The 21,758-nt window shown below is 37.8% G+C and overlaps 1 protein-coding gene across 2 annotated transcripts in view; it reads right to left on the bottom strand.

Annotated features, from left to right (window-relative positions):
• Nucleotides 1-1,102: 1,102 nt before the first annotated feature.
• The window catches only part of MAP3K5 (mitogen-activated protein kinase kinase kinase 5), a 99,849-nt gene continuing 79,193 nt past the window's right edge, over nt 1,103-21,758 (bottom strand). For both annotated transcript variants that reach the window (XM_065680767.1, XM_065680768.1), the window contains exons 17-30: nt 21,196-21,332; nt 20,094-20,199; nt 18,911-19,068; nt 18,267-18,444; nt 17,440-17,460; nt 16,392-16,569; nt 16,123-16,291; nt 13,593-13,778; nt 9,916-10,021; nt 7,296-7,536; nt 4,804-4,916; nt 3,802-3,914; nt 2,647-2,723; nt 1,103-1,837 (exon numbers count right to left, since the gene is read on the bottom strand). In XM_065680767.1, coding sequence (XP_065536839.1) covers nt 1,777-1,837; nt 2,647-2,723; nt 3,802-3,914; nt 4,804-4,916; nt 7,296-7,536; nt 9,916-10,021; nt 13,593-13,778; nt 16,123-16,291; nt 16,392-16,569; nt 17,440-17,460; nt 18,267-18,444; nt 18,911-19,068; nt 20,094-20,199; nt 21,196-21,332 — 1,844 coding nt within the window. In that variant the 3' untranslated portion in view covers nt 1,103-1,776. The remainder of the gene's footprint in view (nt 1,838-2,646; nt 2,724-3,801; nt 3,915-4,803; nt 4,917-7,295; nt 7,537-9,915; nt 10,022-13,592; nt 13,779-16,122; nt 16,292-16,391; nt 16,570-17,439; nt 17,461-18,266; nt 18,445-18,910; nt 19,069-20,093; nt 20,200-21,195; nt 21,333-21,758) is intronic.

Here is a 21,758-nt window from a genome sequence, read left to right as displayed (position 1 = left end):
TCGTGGCCCTACTCTGGACTTGTTCGCACTCCTTTCTCTTAGAAATAGCTGGTATTACTGAGACTTAGAGAACAGGCTGCATGCTTTCAAAGAATCAACACACACATAAAACAGTGCAATTACATTGGTCTATCCCTGCTGTATGAAGTAAGAGGGTTTCAAACTGTAGTCATGGACTTATAAGGGATCATGTTTTACACAAAAATCAAATTAGAGTTGATTGTCCAAGGGTTTTTTCCATGGGTGAGTTTTACAAGTCATCCTCCACTACTGGTCTTTCAAGTGCTGAAAAACTACCTCGAAAGTGTAGTTTTCTGCTGTAATAGCAGTAGAAATTGTTAAACAGTAGCTATGTTTCTCCTGAAGTATAGTTTACATTTTTGGAATGAGTTGAATCTAGCTGTGCCCAAACATCAGTGGAACCATCTTCAAAGTAAAAATATCTGACTAAATTTATTTAGTCTGCTGTTCTTTGTTTAGCTTCTTCTTCTTATACATAATTGTTGGGGTTTAGCAGCAAAAATTATTACATGCACGTTAAAACAACATGCTTGTGTTTAAAAAAAATATTAATTTTCTTTGAAAATACTTGCTAGACCAGAAAAATTTAGGGCATAAGCTCTTCACTGATTACCAAGGCTTATGAAGAAAGAAGGAAGTTGTTGTTCAGGCAAGTCTTACTCACAGTGGAAGTTTTTACAGCTGCCCCATAGGATCTGATGATACCCCGTGCTAGAATTCTGGATGGACAGGGAATATCCACCATCCTTTTTTCATTATACGTGAGGAAAACATATTGCATAAACAAAAGCAGAAGAAAGCAACAGGCCATAATGACTGTTTAATGCATGGAGGCAGGACATTAATTTCTCAAGCTGAGTAGGTATCACTCAGAGAAGAATTTTGTTCAGCCCTGGACTGTGAGTTAAGACTGAACAGGAAAATATTCAATGCCATGATTATCAAACTCCAAACTTTAACATATGTCAGAAAGGTTCCCTTGATAACCAAATATGACTTTTTCCTCCTTTTTTATTCCAGTATTTTCCAGTTCTACACTTTTATTATTTTAAAGTAAAAAAAAAAAAAAAAAAGGAAAAAATAAGTCTTAGGTTCTTTTTATTTTCAACTGTGTATGTCAGAGATAGCTTTAGAACAAGCTAACATTACTGTGGTTCAGGTGTATACAACTGGTACAGTTCAGTAGTACATAAACAGCTCTAAAACAAATGCACCATAGAACTTAAATTACCAAAAATAAACAATATTAAACTATGTAGGGTAGTAGGTAAAAACAATTACCATTAGGTCTTGCACACTAAAAGAAAAATATCTAATTATGATTGAAATTATGAAGTTCTACTACAGATTATAGAGATATATTACAAAGAAAGAGAAACTTGAGAAGTTGTTGTCACATTTTGGTTTTGTTCCAGTGATGTATAGTCACATGAAATCTTACATCAGTTTTTCATGAAATTAACATCTGGTTACTTTGACTACAATACTTCATGAGTTTATTATGGTGGGGTTTATTTATTTATTTTAGTTTTTGAAAAACTTGCATGTAAAAACATTTGAAGTAAAATAACGTTGCTGGTTGTTTACAGTTTCCTTATGGATTATAGGAGTAAAAGCAGTCAGGAAGCTGCAGTGTTTTTAACATTGGTAAACAAATACTGGATTAAAGTGCAACAGTCCTTCTGACAGCACACCTGCCCTGTGCTGAAAGGAAACCTTCTCCTTTCTGCAGAGAAGTGAAGAAAAATTTCAGTGTCAGGCATGTTTCCCTCGAAAGTCCGTGATGGCCTTCCAGAGCGTGCATAGCATTCCTCCTCTGTAAAGGAAAATCACAAAGATGATCAGGAACAAAGATATTCTTTAGCCTGGAAGCATTCCAGTTTAGCTGCCTTCCGATTTTCTTGCTCTGGTTTTGACTAATTATATTCAGTGGGAAGGCCGATCAAAGGTAAAATTCAACATGCAATACTCAAATAGAGAACAGAGTCCTTTTCTGATTATAGTACTGGGCAATCTTTCCACTTGTCAGATGCCCACTTTCTGAAATTCAGACTTCTGGGCCAAAGGTCCTGCATAACCCACAGCAGACTTTCAACATTATGAAAAAATCTCAGCACTTGACATATTTTTTATTTTTTTTTTTTTAGTTGTTTATTTTAAAACTGACTGGGCCCACACAGAGTGTTTGATAGCTTCTGTTGTTTCTACTTAAACGTGGTTCTGCAATGACCCACACACCTGGCATGATTAGGTGAAGTCTATTGTTAGTTGCAGTCCATGAGTAGTATTTCTGAAGTTTGACGATGAACTACAGAAGTTTTGTTCTCTCTACTTTTTTAAGTAAAGACTCTGATGGGTTTTCCTGTCTCTCCAGGCGTAAGGTAAAAGCTTTACTTTAAAATTCTCCCTTTGCTTTCCTTTAATAGAAAAGCTTATTTTAAACTAATTTAAACAGTATCAGCTGTTATTGGGACAGCATCAGTATACAAAGACATACTGGAAAGTTTTCCTTATTTTAAATTAACACTGCACAATACAACAAATAGAGACTTAGTATCACGTATGTTCTCTTGCAACAAAATGCAACTCCTGCTCAGCACAGTTCATTTAACTGCGAAGACTTACCTCAGTCTCAGACATTTTAGATCATCTCGTGTAACATAGCAGAGAACATCCATTAATGTGTAGTCTTCGGCCAAGAACTACAAAAAGAAGTTTAAATGAACAGTTTGTTAGAATTATAATCTAACTTTGTATGCTTTATGTACCACCTGCCCTTAAAATTAGAAGCTTAGAAGAAACATAAAATTGGGCCAAAATGTGGTATACTTAACAGATTCATCCATACTTCTAGAAACACATTGAAACTACTTATTTTTTGTATTGTATACATTTGCATAACAGGCACAACTTGTCACGCTTTTACAGCTACCTAAAACTTTTGTCAGCTGGCATTTCTGCTGTTAACGCTGCTACCTCAGTGTCACAGACTTGAATGAACACCAATTAGAGCATAATTAATACCACATTTCACCCATGAAGAAATAGAAAACAACAGTTAAGACCTACCTTTTCAAAAGTGGCCATCTAAATTTGATATACTTGAGTTTCAAGGAACCTTTGATCTGATCTGTAGGAGTGATAACTACATGCAGGTTTTCTTAAGTCAGCCAAAATTCTGCTCAACACCTCTAAGATTATATAATTTGTTGCAGAGCAGACCAATCTACTTCAGGAAATCTCATCTTAACACAGTTAGCTGAGGGTGAACATGTACCCTATATCTAGGGTATAATCAGCAGGAACTGCTGCAATGTGTAAAAACGCTGAAAAATTGTGAGCCAAGGAAATTCTTCGCTGTGAAGGTGGTGAGTCACTAGAACAGGCTGCCCAGAGAAGCTGTGAATGCCCTGTCTCTGGAAGTGTTCAAGGCCAGGTTGTACGGGGCTTTGAGCAACCTGCTCTAGTGGAAGACTAGAACCCCCATGGTAGGGGGGGGTTGGAACTAGATGATCTTCAAGGTCCCTTCCAACCCAAACCATCTTATGATTCTATGACAAAGCTATACTGTCATTTTATTCCCTTATTCCAAATCAGATATAGGAATTATTAACAGTATTCTATTTTTATGAAGGCCTCTATATTCATGGCTTTTTTCTATCCTCTGAAAACAAATTAACCTCTCCATGTGCTGAAGTAATCAAAAAGGTTTGGTATCATCTTGCATCAAGTCACAACACAGTACTGTAACTGTAAAAGACTTAACAGAATCATTGCTACCTTGTTTATCGTGGCCTCATCAGCTCCTTGAACAGTCAGCCAGCTTATGAGATCAGGGTCTTCGGTCCTTGTGCCAGTGGAATGACGATGACAGAGAGACAATCCAGGAATATCTAGAATAAGCATTTTAAAAAAAAGGTTTTGTGTTGCCAAAGCAACCTCTTGTCATTTTTGACTGCTGAAGCACTTTCTTCAGTAAGCTTTCCCTTCAAGCTTAAAATACCAGTATCCCCATAAATTCAGATAAATGTCAATTCCCAAGGCACACACTTAATTACAGTTTATAGACAGTTATGCACCAATTACTCTACTTGGTTAGGGGTGCAGTTAAAATAGTGTCAGCATTGGTACAGATCGCATTTTTTTGTCCTCTTTGAAAATTATTTTACCTGTACAAGGCACATCAATCACACTGTAACTATTTCCACACTAACGTTGCTGCATCAATTTATCTGAAGTGTTCAGCGTTAACTCATACAATTGGTGTGTAGGCAGTGCTCTAGATTGAGGATCAGCTGCTTTTGGAAAATACTCCTTTGAAGCATATTACATGGAAACATTAGCACTTCCACCTTCTTCAGGGCAGATATGTATCAAAAAACTTTCCTCAGTAAGTCTTAAGTAGTATTTACATCTCAGCAATTAAACCCTCTTGAACTTTCAGTGTAACAATTGGAACAGCCTGTAATTCAAAGAACATATACCTAAACATACTTGATTATCCTCTTTAGAAACAGTATTTATTCTGTAGGATATAAGCCTTGTACTCTTCCATACAATCACAATCAAAAATATTTAAATCGTACCATTCCTTGTACTGTGATTAACAAATTCAGTAATTTGTTTCTACACTGTACATTCTTACTTCAAAGCAAACCCTACTAGAAGCAGCATAATAAAGTAGCTTTGCTGGGACTAGCTCAATAACAAGACCAGTTGAGCTGCCACTGTCTTCATCTGCAGCCAGTATGAAACTTTTCCTTGAAAATTCCTCTCACTTACCTATTGGCTGTGACCTAAGCCGTAGGTTTCTGATCTCTTGATCTTTTTCTTCTATAGCTTGATGTAAGAGGAGTTGAAATTCTCTCTCTTTTTGAACCAGCTCCTCCAATAACCTATGAAATAATGGAAAGGAAGCACACATTTCCTTAAATAGTTTCAAATTTTCAGGAAAGTGAAGATCTTAATACACTTAAGCTGGAAACCTTCTTGACAGAGACAAAGACAGACTTCTTCAACTTTCACAGGAGTATTGTCTCACTATAGATTTATTATGACCTATACCAAGACATAAACATTCACTGATTCCTAAAGCTACAGCTCTTTAAAAAAGAAAACAAAACAAAAAGCCCCAAACACACACTCCATATACTCATCCACCCACTAAACAGGTGGCATGGTACAAAATTTCAGAGAAATTTCTACAGCCAGCATTCTGTTTTAAACAAAACTGTAACTGATACGAACAAATACTGAAGTGTTTCATAAACCAAGGGCTAAACTTTGTGACATAATGTTTGGTACAGAAAAATGCCAGTTTCACATTTCTCCAGCAGACATTTTCAAAGGTATGGCAAGGCTGGAGCTGTGATGAAAATGTGCTGAAAACTTGTGGTTGCATTTCGTAAATCGGGGAAATATATTCTCATGCACACAAGGGCTGTCCCTCACATACCAGGCACTTAGTGCCTACCCTTCTATGTTATATGAAGAGTGAGAAAAGAGGAGGCAAAATACCTTGTGCCCCCCCCCCCCCAAGCAATTACTTTTGAGAATGTCAAGAAGAAATAAGCACTGCAACTTTTTTTTTTCTGGGACACTGAAGAGTGGACACATTCTGGAATTCAGCTAGAGAACGTGCTACAAAAACACCTTAACTGTATCTGCATGGAAGTAAACTCCATCCTGTATGATTGCTTGTGAAAACATCAAGCCCCACTTTTAGCTTCCATACAGGTCCAGCAGCAGCATAGTCACATTTGAGTGCTTCCGCACCTGAGCTAACAAGTCCACAAAGCTGCTTTGTGCCTCTACACACACCCACAGCTCAGTTAATCTCAGTGCAGATTGAAAGTCTGGCCAGACAAGTGTGCAGTCACCTTTCTGTTAATTTTTGTCTCTATCCATTCTGATTGAAAAAGGCTTTTGGGGCCAATAAAATAATCAACTATTTTCTCTTGAGCACTGCTTGCTGATTGTGCCAATAAAGCTTTAATTAATACTTAAACAATTGCTCATATTATTTACCTCAAAATTTCTGCATGAATGACAGGATGTGATTATTTGGCCAAAAGCTTTGCATTCAGTAAATTTACAAAAGCAAAGTACTAGAAAATCCTCTACAAATGGATCACTTCTGATGCAACTCCCATCACGAACTTGGGAAGTGAACCAATCTAAATTATTTCTGTATTTATTTCAGTGTATCAGTAAGGCAGTCAAAATATCTCCAACAAGCAAAATATGGATTGTAACATAAAAAAAAATCAAAAATACCGATACCTAAGAACAGCATAGTCTAATGAGTTACTCTAATTATGGCAGAATTCTTAGGCACATTTAAAAGTAAAGTGCAGTTTAACATTTTAATTCCAATTGGAACAGTAACTACAAAGAACATTCTAGAAGCATAACAACTGTCTTATTGAAGACGTGTTCTCTTTCTATCAAGGTCATACTCAAAATATACTGAGGTCAGTAGGAAATCCAGTGCCATAAATGGGATACTGCAAAAGCTAAAATATCTACTTCAAACAGACTATCTGGTATATTTTAATAAAAAAATATATATAAAAGATTATTTGGATAAAAGAATGAAGAAAAATTTGTCTCTGACATTACTTAAGCAAAAAGGCCCAAAGAACCACTTCTCAGGTTTAAAGTGGAATATGTGTATTTCTGGGGGAAAAAAAAAAAAAATAAAGATATCCAAACTTCTGGCTTATTTCTTTTTTTAAACAACACACCTGCTTTCCCCCATCTTTCTGAGAAGAATTAAAAAAAAAAAAAAAAAAAATAAAAAGGTAAAATTCACTGCTGCAGTGAGTGCTGTGCCTAAAGCAAGCCTGCAGTAGTTTCCTGGTAGAGTTCATATGTGGCTGTCCAGTAGCTTGAGTTCATTCCCCAAGAATAACTACAGAAAAGAACAGCAAGTTCTGCCTTAATGGACAGAAAACATAGTAACATTCATCAGCCTTACACAGCATACAAAGGAGAGAAAAAGCAGAAGCTTAGCAGCAAGCTCAGTTTTTTCAAACCTTTCTTGAAAAGCACCTGAAATCAAGACTGACCTTAACTTGCATCACTATTGTTTTGAAATGAATAAAACTAGTAGAAGTGGTCAGTCACAGCTAAACAGTGACCATCATTTAAATGAACAACTTGCAGTAATATGGAACTTTGATACTGTCACTAGAATTCTAGCACATGTATTTTAAAAGCTAAGCAAACACATTGTCACAAGCAGGCTAGTGTCTCCTGATGTCCAGACTTACCTGTTTGTCTCTAATTTTAGCCTGCCCAGCTGGACACTCAGTGATCTGTGAGCAGCCTGGGACTCATGTGAAACCGTAGAGCTGAGTGTGCTTACACCTGAGGTAGCTACTGCATCTTCCATGACAATGCAAGGCTGTTGGATAGTTTGATTCTGAGGCCGCTCATCTTGATCTTCAACTTCTACATCATCTTGATCTGCTGTATCACTTTCAGACGCAAGGCTAAAATGTGGCCTCAGTTCTATTAGTAACATGAAAATATAAATGAAAGAAAAAAAATAATTGAGGACGCTAAACATTACTTAAACATTAAAACAAAAGCGGACCTAAGTGACTATTTAACAAATCATCCTACAGCTTTGGATGAAATTTCTGTAGCAAGGGAACAGATGAGACTTTCTAGGGGTGTAAGACCACTCAGACCATAACAGCATCTTGGTTTACACTGGTTATTATTCAGCCTATCAAATGTTTGAAAGCTATAAACCCCCCAAAAAATCTGGATGAATAGGATTCCAGATTTGGCTAGCATTTCACATAAAATTGTGCTGAAGTACTATGCGCAGCAGAGGTACTTTCTTTTGCTTAATTTCATTCTCAGTGTTGTGATTTCTCACGTGTCTGAGCTGAAACGTTTTATTAAACAAATAACTGTTATTTCTTTTATATCCAGCTATTCCTGTTGTTGCTATTCTGGCACGTGTAGCATTCTCCCTTTATAAGAATTCTGTGTTTACCAAAAATGGTATCCAAAAATATAGAGAGGAAATAAAAAACAGACCCCTCTACAAAAAATATATGTAGCACACTTCCCTTCCACTTTTAAGAGACAATGTTGCTTATATTGAAATGATGTACATCCACAAAACCGTGGACACAAAGCTGTATGTGTGCTCTGGCTTCTGTATTCCCTGTTTAGCCTGTTTACCAGAGCTTACCAGGTATGCAAGATATGTACAGAAGAACTTATACTCTCACATAACCTATTACTGCAACATCTGTTTGTTAATTCTAATAATTTAATATATATCTTTCTTCCTTCCTTCTTTCAATTGTGGCTTCTTACTGCTGAGCACTCCCTTTAGCCTCCTCACCAAAATGCTTTTTTTTCCATGAATCACACTTGTTTTTTGCCCTTTCTGCTGCAGAACTAACAAGTACATTTCTCTACTTTACAAAAGGGACATTTGTTCCTTGATCCATTTCATCTCTTCATTTCAATGCTACATAACTATTTCAAGACTGAACATACTAAGATCGAGAGAGTTATGCTTCTAAATTAAAGAAAGCAGATGTATTATACAGCAGTTACCCAAATATTGCTAGGCAAATATATCTGAATTTGCTTTGAAATTCTGCATCATGATAATAAGAACAGAAGCTCATTTTGCCATTGTTCACCACTAGGCAGGCAGTATAACTGTACATCTGCTTCATATCATTCCTAAAACATTCCATAATTTTTAGAAGTGTTAAGGCCAGAGATAAATTTTCATATCATTCATGGAGGGTGGGAATGAAGAATAAGGAAAGGCAAGGAGAAGCAATCATAAGTAGGGTAAAGCAATTAGGGAAGAGGCAGATGATCAGTGCTTGAAAGTTAATGGGGCACAGAGGCTTTTGTTTAAGCTTGACCATGTACATTTAATGCTGATACTGAGAGGTATGGGGAAGAAGAGTCTATTAATGTGGAATTCTACAGCACTCTTATTATACAGCAATAATTCCTGTTAATAGGTGCTTGGCAGTCTAATCAAAAGACAGGTTTTCCTTATGACTTGAAACTAACACAGAAACCCTATTTATGCCTTGCTGATTGTGCTGCTATGGAAAATACCAATGAGAACAGGAAGAGCTGCAGCTTTTGTTGGAAGTTTCAGATCCTACTGTTGATAACTGAAGACAACCCACTGCAGAAAACAGGAACATAAGTATTCTGACTTCAGATTAAAGCATTAAATCCTATGTTTGAAAATTTCACCATTACTTCCAGTGTGGGGAACAGGGGAATCACAAGCTTAGAAGTAGCTGCAGAGAAAAGTAACTCTGGTAGTTAACAGAATGGGCTACAGTTTCTCCTACACAGACTCCTTTGGTCACAGCCTAGCCTTCTACAACGTTCTTCTACTTCCACAACATTCAAAATACAGTCTTCGAACTGCAGGCACTGTAGGTTTGTTTGGTTGGTTTTGGTTTTTTTTCTCTTTAGACAGTTTCTGACCAGGAGCCAAGGAGACCTTCAAGTACTCCAAAGAGTACATCATTAATCTGCAGCACTTTGTAAAAAACACCTTCCACACTCAGCACATGCTGGCAAGTGGTCTATCCTTTAGATTACAAGGGCAGCAATGAGCATCTCAAAAATCAGGCTCCAGAGCACTTGAGCCTACTACTGCTCACTGTGTTGCAGAATTGTTTAGACTGCACATCTTGGAAAGATGCTTTCCAAAACAACTTGGACAATACACTGATTAGTTTTGAAGTTGCAAAACAGACAGTGAGCAGGAAAAAAGCTGCTGCTAGTTTCAAAATCTTAAGTTAAGTATCATAATTGCAACTCTAAATTATGTTTAAAGAGATCAACTAATAAATATTTGCTAAGTATTAAGAAATTACTCACCTGGGACTAGAATAGTTATAGCAGTCTGCACAGCTTTTCTGATTATGCTGTCCAATGCAAACATCCAATGTGGCTTGATATTATGATTTCGGAGAACTTTATTGACCTAGCAACAGAAAATTAAGTTTAGATATTGCATCCCGCCTAACTTAAAACTGTAATATATGTCAACACTATATAAACTGTTTGAACTTATAGATACTGTATCAAATCAGGTGATTAAAACTATTTCATATTCTCATTAAATGAAGAAAATGGCAATATGTCACCAAGTTACATGATTTTATTATAAGTTGTGCAATATTTTGTATTTTTTTATCAAGAACTAGTGCCTGTGTTTGGTGACTGCAATACTGAAGTTAAGAGAACTTCATGGGTGTGGAGGGACCATATTATGAAAGGCTTCTAACTTAATCTATTTAATCTTGTTACTGTTTTGGCATTGCTTTCACTGCTTTCTCTGAGCAATACTTATCTATTTTAAAGTACAATTATAGGAAATGTCAAACAACTAATGTAATGTTCCTCCTTGGTTCAGAATATAGTTAATTAACATTAGTTTAAGCAGTCAGGGGACTTTATTTGTGTACTGGGCCATTTTCTCCTTCCTCCTACCTTTTACTTCATACAATCAGACAGGAGCAACTCAGTGCTGAAAACTAATTGTCCACAGGTCTGCTTTCAAACTGCTTTTCGGTGTATTTCTAGGTGTCTCTATGGATGCTCCATGCCATTTGCAAGAATTCACTCTACCTTGGGGGAATGGTTTTCCAACTCCCAAATGACAGGAAAGAAGCAGGTGGGACCCTAATGCCTAGCCACTGTAAGTGGCAGTAGCACAAACCAGACTTGGTGCTGTTTTTCGGGCATGAAAGCAGTCCAAAGCAATAGGCTTTGTTGAAGCAGAACTCAAGAGATTGCAGGAAGAAACGAGTTAAACAGTATTTAGAAAACTATGAAGTTCTTCCAAGCCTTATTAAAAAAAAAAGGGGGGGGGGGGAATAAAAGCGCAACTTCTTTAGTTTACTAAAATAACGTGGCAAGAAAATACTTCATTCTTAGGTCTCCCTACAAATAGGGTTAGTTTGATTCTCTCACACTGTGTTAATCCCTCTGTGAAAATGACTGAAGTTACACAAACAGTGGCTTCAGAAGATGTGTAAAAGTTAATAAAGTTATTAATCATACTATTTTCACTGTCCCAAATAAACAGTATTGAGTAAAGCAGTAATTTATGTTGGTACCTGTACTGGTTTGGCTGGGATGGAGTTAATTTTCTTCACAGCTGCCCATACACTGCTTTATTTCAGGTGGGTGACTAAAATAGCCTTGGTAACGCATTCACGTTTTAGCTATTGCTAAGCAGAGCTTCCACACTGTCAGGGACTTCTCTGTTTCTTATGCTGCCCGACCAGTGAGTAGGCTGGGGGTGGACATGGCCGGCAGAGCTGACTCAAACTGACCTAAGAGATATTCTCTTCCATATGATACCATGCTCAGCAACAAAGCCAGGCAGGTGATTTTTCTAAAGGAGCAGCTGCTCAGGGACTGGCAAGGCATTTGTCTATTAGTGGCCAGGGACTGCTTTTGCATCACTTGTGAAGTCTGTGGTTTGGCTTTTTTTCCCCCTTCACTTATTAAATAATCTTTATCTTCACCCACAAGTTTTCTCACTTTCTGCCCTTCTCCTTCTCTCCCTCATCCTATTGGCAAGGAGTGAATAAGCGACTGGGTAGGGAGGCTTTCCTGCGCCTGCCAGCCAGGGTCAGCCCACAGCAGTAGCTGTCTTCTCGTCTATTGCCAGTGACCAACCACGAGGTGGCACCTGGACACTGTGGTTGGACTTGGCGAGCTGTCACCAGTGCCAGGGGAGCCCTCCCTGTGCCTCAGGGACTCAAGGGCTTGCCTTCTGAGCCAGCATAACTCCCGTCTGCAAGCACTCTGCACCTTCCCATACTGACTCCTACCAAGACATTCACATGTGCAGCTTATTTAAGAACTAAAGAAGCACAATATAACTTTGTCAAGAACACAACAACGTGATTTCACTATTGACATTTACAGCATAAACCTGTTTTTAATTTTTTCTTGGTTGCTTTGATTGAGAATATTGTGATTATTAAGCCTTGTTACCTGAGGTTACCTTATTTAGTCCTGAAAAAAAGGGAACTACTTTCCCTCACTTTTACTAATATCCCAGTCTCTGAAGTATCTGAGGTCCTGATACTGATCTGTATTTCAGTGTTTTACTGTAAAAATTTAATGTATGTCCAAAAGCACTAGGACTTGCCACATATAAAGCGAAGTTTTTCTTTGAACTTTCTGTGGGTTATCTTGGTTAAATAATAGAGAGATAGTAATGACAGACATTTATCAGTTAAAACTCAACAACTTGTAATGATGAAGTTAACAGAAGAACGTAAAATTTTTATTGAAAATAACACAAATCATGCAATTACCACTTAACAACTGATGCCCAGCAACATCTCCATCAGAATCCAACCCAGATATTTGTACTTCCCCCCACCCCATTTTGTTCTTGACTTTGTATGCTTGGGATATTTTCTTCCAAGTGTCAAAACAGTATTAATATGAGGCCAAGTAGAATGGAGAGCTGAAGTGACTCAAAGGTGAAGACTCAAAGAGAAGACTTTGGTTTGTGGAAGCCTCTCTTTTACAGATTCACTTCATACATTAAGTTTTTGTTTGGGTTTTTTTGTAAACAGCATCTAATTCTTTTCAGTGTAGTCTATGAAACAAACAGGTTACATGCTATGCAATCCTTCCTGAAAGCTCTCTTCCTTGTCAGAGTGCCCCAGGTTTAAATGCTAACAGCATCATCCACCACAAATGCCTACTTAAACAGTCATTTCATTTTTACTACATGACTTCAGTTTGAACAAGTGATGCCTAGCACAGCTGCACCCTCCCATGCTGGTTATTCTTCTTAATCATTAAGCCTTATGAACTAACATTTACATACATAGCTTAAGAAGAAGAAAACATTTGCTTTTGGTAAACTACCTATTTAAAGGGTATCCATGTGTGCATTTGGTTGCTCAGTGTAGGAAATCACAAATTTTGCATTAATTATTGACAGGAAAGTAACCTTTTTTCCTTCCTTATCTTGCTTATTATAAATAGAAATGAAAATGTTTGGCTTGGCAGAAATCTGCTGCTAACCAAAAATACTAGAATAAAGACTCAATGCAACATTATGAGGTGAACAGACAACTGTTGGGGCCAGAAAGTGGTTTAATGTATTAGTTTGTAAGAGAACTAAAATTCAAGAGATCTGCGTTTATGAAGGATAAGCCTGACATTCGGTGTTGGTCTTATTTATGAGAAAACCCTGCAAAATGAGATAATATTTTTCTTAAAGGCTTTCCTGCTTTAGTATTATGACATAATATTCACACAACCACGCTGAACCTTCTAGATTCTTGATTAGCAAAATCTCAACAGTTGTGTTCAGGGTGTGTGTCCTGCCAAAGGACTGCATGGCAACCAGCTCATGGCTGTGTGCTGGGTTTTTGTTATTACAGGTTCAAAGCCCTCAAATATTATTGTTTCAGTAACTCTGGGTTATGAAGTTCTATTTGCTTTTAGCTCCCCCCACCCCCTACACCTCCAGGCAGTTTTGGTGCACAAACTTCTTTGTAAAAGTGACAACTTACAGCATCTTGAAAACCAAAGAGCACAAGCTGCACTTGACTGATACCATGACTGTCGAAGTCTAACTCCAGTTTCAGTTTCGAAAGAGTGGTTGCGATGATTTTACGATCAGTGGACCGCACAAACTCTCTGAGGCTGGAAACGAGTGTTGTGATGTGTTCCCATTTTAGTTTGGGTTCTTCGGCTCCCTGGTAGAAAAGAGAGGAAAATAAATAGTTTTGATAACCAACTTCTGAAATGCACACGCGTGCCTCATCAGGATTTAGGCTTTGATAGCACTTTTTCCTTCACAAAAACTTTTCATAAGAACAATTTCAATAGTCACTGGGTGTGGAGGCTAGAGGAGGAGAATAACCCTCCCAAAAGAGGTCACTGTTTCTTGTTAGGGCACCATACAGGTTGCCTTGTCCCCAGCATGCCTTGACAGACTTGGATGTTCTAAGTCCAGGGCTACAACGTGTCATGTGTCCACCTATCTGCCCTAATAGCTTTTTAATTATTCACATGAAAATGAGATCAGCTACCACAGGACAGGGTGAGGGATCCACTTCAGTATAGCCAGTCATCAGGTGAATTCTCCAAATCAAAGTGGATCAGGATCAGAGGCTAGGATCTTTTACCTCAGAGATGAGTGCTTTAGCCAGTAGACTGCTTGACTGCTCTAGAGCTTTTTCTTATTTTTAGTTTCTCTCTCAAGTAATCAAACAATTTTTTCATCTCATCAGCATTAATTAACTATAGTTAAAACCTCAATGTTATTGGCATAGTTCTTGATGAATGGCCAGCTGTAACATTCTGGCATAAACCTGGCAAATGCAAGTGAACCAAACACCGTATGTCATTCTGTTGTGGAAATCAGTATTAGAGATCTTTAGCCTACATAAATAATTACTTCCTTCAGAATAAGCATCTAATACTTTATGTTGAAAAACTAACATGGTTTTCTATCTTTGACTTAATATTTGAAATTGAAATTTGTATTCAGTTGGTATAACTTTAGAGAGTAAATACAGTCTTTTGCTTATACTGCTTATTCTGATGAATGCCTTTAAGCTTTTTGCTACTTCAGCAGCTAGTGTAAAAACACAAAAAACAAGGAAGTCAGGCTTCTACCTGCTCCTAACCTCTTGCGTTTAAGCAGGACATAACAAGCCAACTCAGCTTCCCCTTAACTGCAATTACTACCACTTTCTGGTGGTTTGAGCAGGTTTCCTACTCTCTGAACAAGGTACTTCCTTCAAGGGAGAAAGCGGTGTTTGGAGGTCAAGGGTTCTGCATCCTCTTGAAGGACAGACAGTCTCATGCATGTGTGCTTTGAACTCTTCAGCTCTACAACTCTCTGCCCCTCTGCTACCTTCTTGGGCTGTTGCAGCCCCAGCTGAGGAAGGCATGAAACACCAAGCACCCTCTCCAGATTTTGTGATTGAGTTTCAGCCTCTCACAATCACTGATTATTCCTTTCACACTGTGTCTTTTATAGCAACACTTTAGCAAAGCACAGATCATGGGCATCTCTCTTAGTGTCTTCTATTTTAACACTTTCTATAGTTACCAGGACAACCATGGGTTCCTTTCTGCCCCCACCAAGAGTTAGAAGCTCTTTTTATTCGTATGGCAGCAATTTCCAATTACATTAACTGTAGTACATGTGTAATAATCATATTGGTTTGCATCAGTTTCTAAATAGTACTATCTTTAGAAGATCTGAAACAGGACTATCTTTAGAAGATGAGTTGCCACATGTTATACAAAAATGTTTTAGACAGCAATACTTAGCCTTGAGAATGAAGTAAGTCAATTAACTGCCAACACACACACTACAAGCAAGAACAAAAAATCAAGTCATCTAATTACGGTGTTGCAACATTTAGCAGTGTATTCATGACCTGTAATTTATTCAGTGTCATCCTCAACTGATACATCACTGTAAATTTCCCACAAAGGAGTGCCAAAAGGTCATTCTGCAATTATTTTGTTGTTTGCTGTAGCTCCCACTGTTACTCCATCTTCTTTCCCCTCCATATATGCTCCCAACTGCAATTTATTTTCTTCCTAACCTCCTTCCCCTTTTGCACCTGTTGGCTAGAAGGCAGTGGTGAAGAGTCAGCCCCGTTTTTTCTACATAATAACCTAACATAAGGCCAAAACAGGCCAAAAGAACTAAATCTCCATCAAATCAGCCAGAAGACAGAATTCTAGAAGGGGCAAGGTAATCACTTCTTGTGGATGATCTACTTTACATGAGTTGTCCTGACAGCCTTGATCCCATTGAAAAATCATTGTCAAAATATACTATCATGAAAACATGTTTTAATCTTCTGTGGCCAGCACTACTACCCAGGTATACATGTACTACTTGCAAACAACACAAGAGTCATATGTAATGCAGCATAAACAGTTTGAAAGCCTACATTTAATAGCCCAAACCCCCCAATAAGCTGTGAAAGCTTACATGGTATAATCTCAAAAGTTCCAGGTAACTGCAGATAAGTCTTAAAATTCCATAAAATTTTTGCTGCTTTCTGAAATTACCTGAGCCAAAGCTTCCATCAAGTTCCTCACCACCTCCTCTTGGTCCTCAGTTAATATCCTGTGAAGGGTGGCTCTCCTTTCACTGTCCTTCTTTAGCATGAAAAACCCAGAATCTTTCTCTTCAGGTGAAGGAGGTGCACTGTGATCCTCAAAATTTTCATCTGGGATGCTGAATGAAAGACACTCAGTGAAAAGAAACTTTATAAAAGCCACCCCAAAACATACATTTCTAATCTACCATATAACATCAACACCAGAAAGCTCCTTACCTCAGAAAAAGGGACCGGATTCCCCTCCCATCTTTTTCTCCACAGGATTTGGCTCTTGTTTTGAAAGAGAAGGGATCAATTTTTAATTCTGTATCAGGTGAGACAGAACCATATTCACTGCTGCTACTTGTATCTTCCACCAGAACAGGGACAGGTAAAGATATACTCCGAAGATACTCTGTTCATAAAGGAATATTTAGAAATTAGAACAGTGCCATTGCAGTTCTGCAGTGAAAAGGTTATTCTCGCAGAGGAAACAGCAAGACCTCAGCTTTCCCCCACACCAGCATAAAATATTAAAAGAAAATTGACAAAATCTCCTAAAGCTTATTCTTCTGGAATAGAGTTATCTTTCAGTTAAGTTTTTAACCAAAAGCTTCCTGAGATATAGAAATGCTGAGCTCTTTGCAAGTTCCCTTATGAAATCTTACCACTGGCATGAATATGTGTCTTTTATTATCAGTTAAGTCAGAACTTTTGTTTTTAAATGCAGAGCACACATTAGTGCTGCAAGAAACTATTCATACCTATTTCATACATGTGTATTTCAAAATGCTCTTTTGATAGTAACTCAGCATGAAAGGAACTATATGTTTGTTCAGTTTCTCCCACCCACCCCCAGTTCATTTCCTGAAAGAGATGAATATCCTTCCACCCAGGCCTGACATGGGGTCTCAAATGCCACTTTTTTCAGTTGTAGAATTTAGCTTCATATAAATCTGTGTTATTTTTCTCCACAAACCTTGGCTCTATTGCTACTATAAAACAACCATTTAATTTCCTGTTTAGAGTTGCACTAAATGGCCCTGTAACAACAATGCAGTTCTTCAAGCCTGCCTAGACAATGAAGCCATAGTCTGGTAGGATTACAAATAGTAGTTCAAATTTGCACAACAAATTAGAGGTTCCTAACAGAGAAAGGTTACTTATTTTCATAATTATGCCCACTTGTCTTTCCAGCATTTTAGTGTGACAGATTATACCAGAATAAGTGATAACAACGTAGCTACACAATTACATTGTGATAGACCAGTATGTTAAAACTCACCATTTGTGTTAGCTGAAAGAACTGTGAGAGAAAAGCAGAGAAAAAATCAAGTTAAATGTGCTGAAATGAACTGAGAAAATAAGCACAGCCTAAAGGGTAACTCTCTTCCCATTTTTATGGGCTACCTGGACTCTCCTGTCTGCATGTTCTAAATGTGTAATTTATTGCAATTTAAAGTTAATTTTAATCAGGGGTGTGGGGTGTGAAAACCACATTAACAGTGATCATCCAATGCCATCTCCTTTACATGGTCTTTTTATTTCTTTTAGGTATCATGCTAAAAATCTGCAGAAAATATTTTCATATTATGTATACATACATGTAGAATATGTCACTTAAACTCTCAAAACTCCTTTTTTACTCTCCATAATTCCATAATAACGCTAGGGGAAATGAGGACATGAAACAAGAGTAATGCAGTGCATGCACGTTCACTGTGGGACAAAGATTATTTTGCTCATGTAGAAAACTCCCCTGAGGCTCAATAGCAAGTTCTAACATAATACAAAATGTACTCTATGCAAACATTCTTTGAATTATAATATATGCTAAGCCATAGAAACAAAAAAACCCAACAATCACAAAAGCTGCACAGAACCATGAACAGACTTTTAGAAACCTTAGTAGAAATATTTATATAAATCATATCTGTGACAACATGATAACAGAATTCTGCTGCAACAGTGTTTCTGCAGCAAGCTGCTGAAACAGAAGGTTACAACTGAACTTTCACCTGGGATGGAGATGTGCTCTGTTCATCTTAAAGACTGTTATCAGCAGTATCATTGACAAAAGAAAACATTCAAACTGAGTTTAGCAACGCTTACCTGAGAGCTTTGATGGGGACTTTCTTTTTCTACTTGAAACTTTCAAGAATTCATCTATAAGTAGCTCATGAGCAAAAGCCCGTTTATCGGGATCTGGTTCAAAGCAACGCAATATGAAAGCCTTGGCTTCTGCAGACATGGATTCAGGAATCTCTGGGTGTATTTTAAACATTCCCACCTGAGAGAAGTCAAGGGAGATACAATGGCCTACACCGTTCTTTTCCCAAACACTACACAGCATCAGAAAAAAGTGTTTACATAGTAAAAGTGGTATACTGTTCTCAAGTTATTATCATTCTGTAACTAATATTAATTTATAGGAAAAAAACTACTGCAAACTGCATAAATAATTACATTAAAACCCCCAGAATTGCAAGTAGAGGCTCTTGCAAAGCAGAAAACTTTGTCTTTCCTCAGGTTTTTAAATACCCAGGCTGCCGAATAGCTGCTATTCCTCCATTACTCTCTAAAACTACTCAGCACTCCCACTCAGTGAATCAGCTTGTTCTTCTCAACATCCTCACTATCAAGCATTTCCTTTATCTTCTTTTCCTGCAATCTCTAACTCTAGCTTCTCCTAAACAGTCATAAGATTTCCTGCGTTTACAAATACTGGTGTGAGTTGTACAAGAAAGATGACTGACCTTAAACATAGCTGCTTGTGGTTCTCCCAGTTCATAAAATGGGGGCTTCCCTGTGGCCATCTCAATAATTGTGCATCCCAATGACCAGATGTCTGCAGCCTTCCCGTAGCCACGTGGCCCTTTGTCTATAATCTCTGGTGCCATATACTGAAGGGTACCTGTTTAAAACATACTCTTTGTTTTCACTTAGGTGGACTAATGCTTCAAACAGATAGCAAAAGGACAAGAGGGACAAAGTCACTGAGGAGTGAGCAGTATCAGAGGAGTTAAAAATACTCTGTTATTCAAAATTCACAACTTTTCATATGCAGTCTATGTAAAACTCAAAATACCATTCCAAATACTACTTGTGCTAAAAGTATCTGAAATCATCTACTGATCTGATGATATAGTTTTTCAAAGTCAATTAAAATTAAGAGGCTTCAACGAGCTTTGGATCAGACCTAGTTTTCATTTAGTGTGTTACAGATTAAGAATAAAATAAGGAAAATAACTCTGAATTGCATTCAGAGAGGAAAAGGAAGTGAAACCTGAAATCTGAACCTAAAATAGCAGGTGATACGAGCATTTTTTCTGAAGTAGGGGAATCAACCTAACACATCATTCTGCATTCTGCTCCATTTAAAGCAGAAATGGAAGAACAGAGGATGGAACTAAAATAACAGTCACTTCTCATTTTGTATAATTATTTACTGTACTGCCACTACATGATTCAACATTCAATCAAATTAACAAGCAGAATGAGGATCAAGGCCAGGTTGGATGGGGCTTTGAGCAACCTGGTCTAGTGGAAGTTCAAGTTAATGACAGGCTCTGTAGATAAGCAGTTCTGGAAATGAAGCCAGATGTCTAAGCCAGTCATCAAAGAAAAAAAAAAAAGTTATCCTTATCAGCAAAATAAGGAAACCATGTATACAGAAGAAACAAACTCAAATACAGCATAGGAAAGACAGAGCTCTTATGTTGCAGAGGGCTTTCATGTCTCAAGTTGGAATTTCAAAACAGCATTCTCTTTGAACAGTGCATACAAGAACAGTGTATAGCTTAAGATAAGGTTTACAAAAAGTTATTCTTGCAGCAAACTCTAATGTTGATTTTAAGTAAATGAAAGTTCAGCAGCTGTAGATTCTGACCCTACACACACAGATCAAGTAAGGAAAGAGTCTCTCCTCTGGGAACATACCAGTGAAAGTTTCAGTACATGGATTGATTCCTGCAAGTCTCTTTGAAGTTCCAAAGTCAGAAATCTTTAACACTCCACTGTACGTGTTGATAAGCACATTATCACCCTGAGGAACAGAACATTCAGAGTAATTATATTTCTCTGCTGACTCTTCATTTAAGACTTATTGCACAGCCTGTTTCTACAATGCACTCTTTAGTAAGTAACGATTACCTCCTAAGGCTCTCAAGAGGGGATGTGAAAGAGGAATCCATAGTGTTCCTACCTTATGTACTTCCACTATCAAAAACTTCATCCTCAAAGTGAACCCCTACTACAAGAATTCAGTTAAAGAATACTAAGAGAAAGAAAAAAGGAACAAGTCCTTTTTTTTTTTTTGGGGGGGGGGGGGTGGTGGTGGGGGGTGGAACTTTTTCATCTGGAATCTCCTTAGAAAAGAACCTGATAATATCCATTACAGAATATTCTTCACTTCTAATAAGCTTTTATGAAAGTTTGATCAGCCTACAAGGATGCTAGAGAGGGGCTCTTCTTCATCAGGGATTGTAGCGATAGGACAAGGAGTAATGGGTTTAAACTAAAACAGGGAAGTTGAGGTTGCATATAAGGAAGAAATTCTTCACTGTGAGGGTGGTGAGGCACTGGAACAGGTTGCCCAAAGAAGTGGTGAACGCTCCATCCCTGGCAGTGTTCATGGCCAGGCTGGACAGAGCCTTGGACAACATGGTCTAGTGTGAGGTGTCCCTGCCTATGGCAGGGGGGGGTTGGAACTAGATAATGTTAAGGTGCTTTCCAACTGAAACCATTCTAGGATTCTATGTCATTGAAAACAGAAATAAAAATATCCTTCTTATCACATCTTAAGTGGCTGTATGTCAATTCTCCCAAAATAAAAGCATAAAAACAAACAAAACAAAACCCAATGTATTTTGCTGGTGCAAATTCAAATCAACAGTGGTTCAGCTACCTAAAGCACAGTTCAGAACAGCAGAGAGAGTAGGTGATAACGAGAACTTTTTCTAAAAGTTTTTAAATTACAGGACAAATAAATGGCTATGCAGTGACATAACACTGTCAGGCTTAATTCTCCGCAAATTCTTACCTTTATGTCTCGATGCACTATTTGATTATCGTGAAGGTATTTTAATCCTTCAAGAATCTGCTTGGTGTAAAAGCCAATTGTCTGCTCATTGTTTTTTAATGGTCCCCATTTTGATCGTAGAAGAGCAGAAAGGCTGCCTATAATTTTGGAGAGTAAAAATGCAATTAAATTCTGCTTTCTCCCCAGAGGAAAAAAGAAGTAAGAACAAGCATCAATCCCAAACCAAGTGTAGGCTCCTCTTCCATAACCAAAGGCCTCTCCTGTTAAATGCTTACTTATTATCACCAGCCTGACTAATTAAAAAGAGAGTCTCAGTATCTCCACAGGCCTCAACTGCAGCAGAGAAACATATGCTTCCTCAAGCAGGCAGATTAGAACCCACTTGATCAATGTGCTCACCTCTGTCCTATGCCTGGAAACAAGCTGTCCCAGGGGAATGTTGTAAAAGAGTGAAAAAGGGTGCATGTGCATGTCTTTGTACATACACCAACTCCACAGTTTCTCAAACAGGCAAGCTCAGGAAGTGGGACTTTTGTTGCATCTGACTGTCGTGAGTTCTTTGG

This window comes from Lathamus discolor, chromosome 5 (genome assembly GCF_037157495.1).
Source record: "Lathamus discolor isolate bLatDis1 chromosome 5, bLatDis1.hap1, whole genome shotgun sequence".
In the NCBI taxonomy this organism is placed as follows: domain Eukaryota; kingdom Metazoa; phylum Chordata; class Aves; order Psittaciformes; family Psittacidae; genus Lathamus; species Lathamus discolor.
The sequence above is the reverse complement of the archived record's forward strand: the minus strand, read 5'-3'. Positions and strand labels throughout refer to the sequence as shown.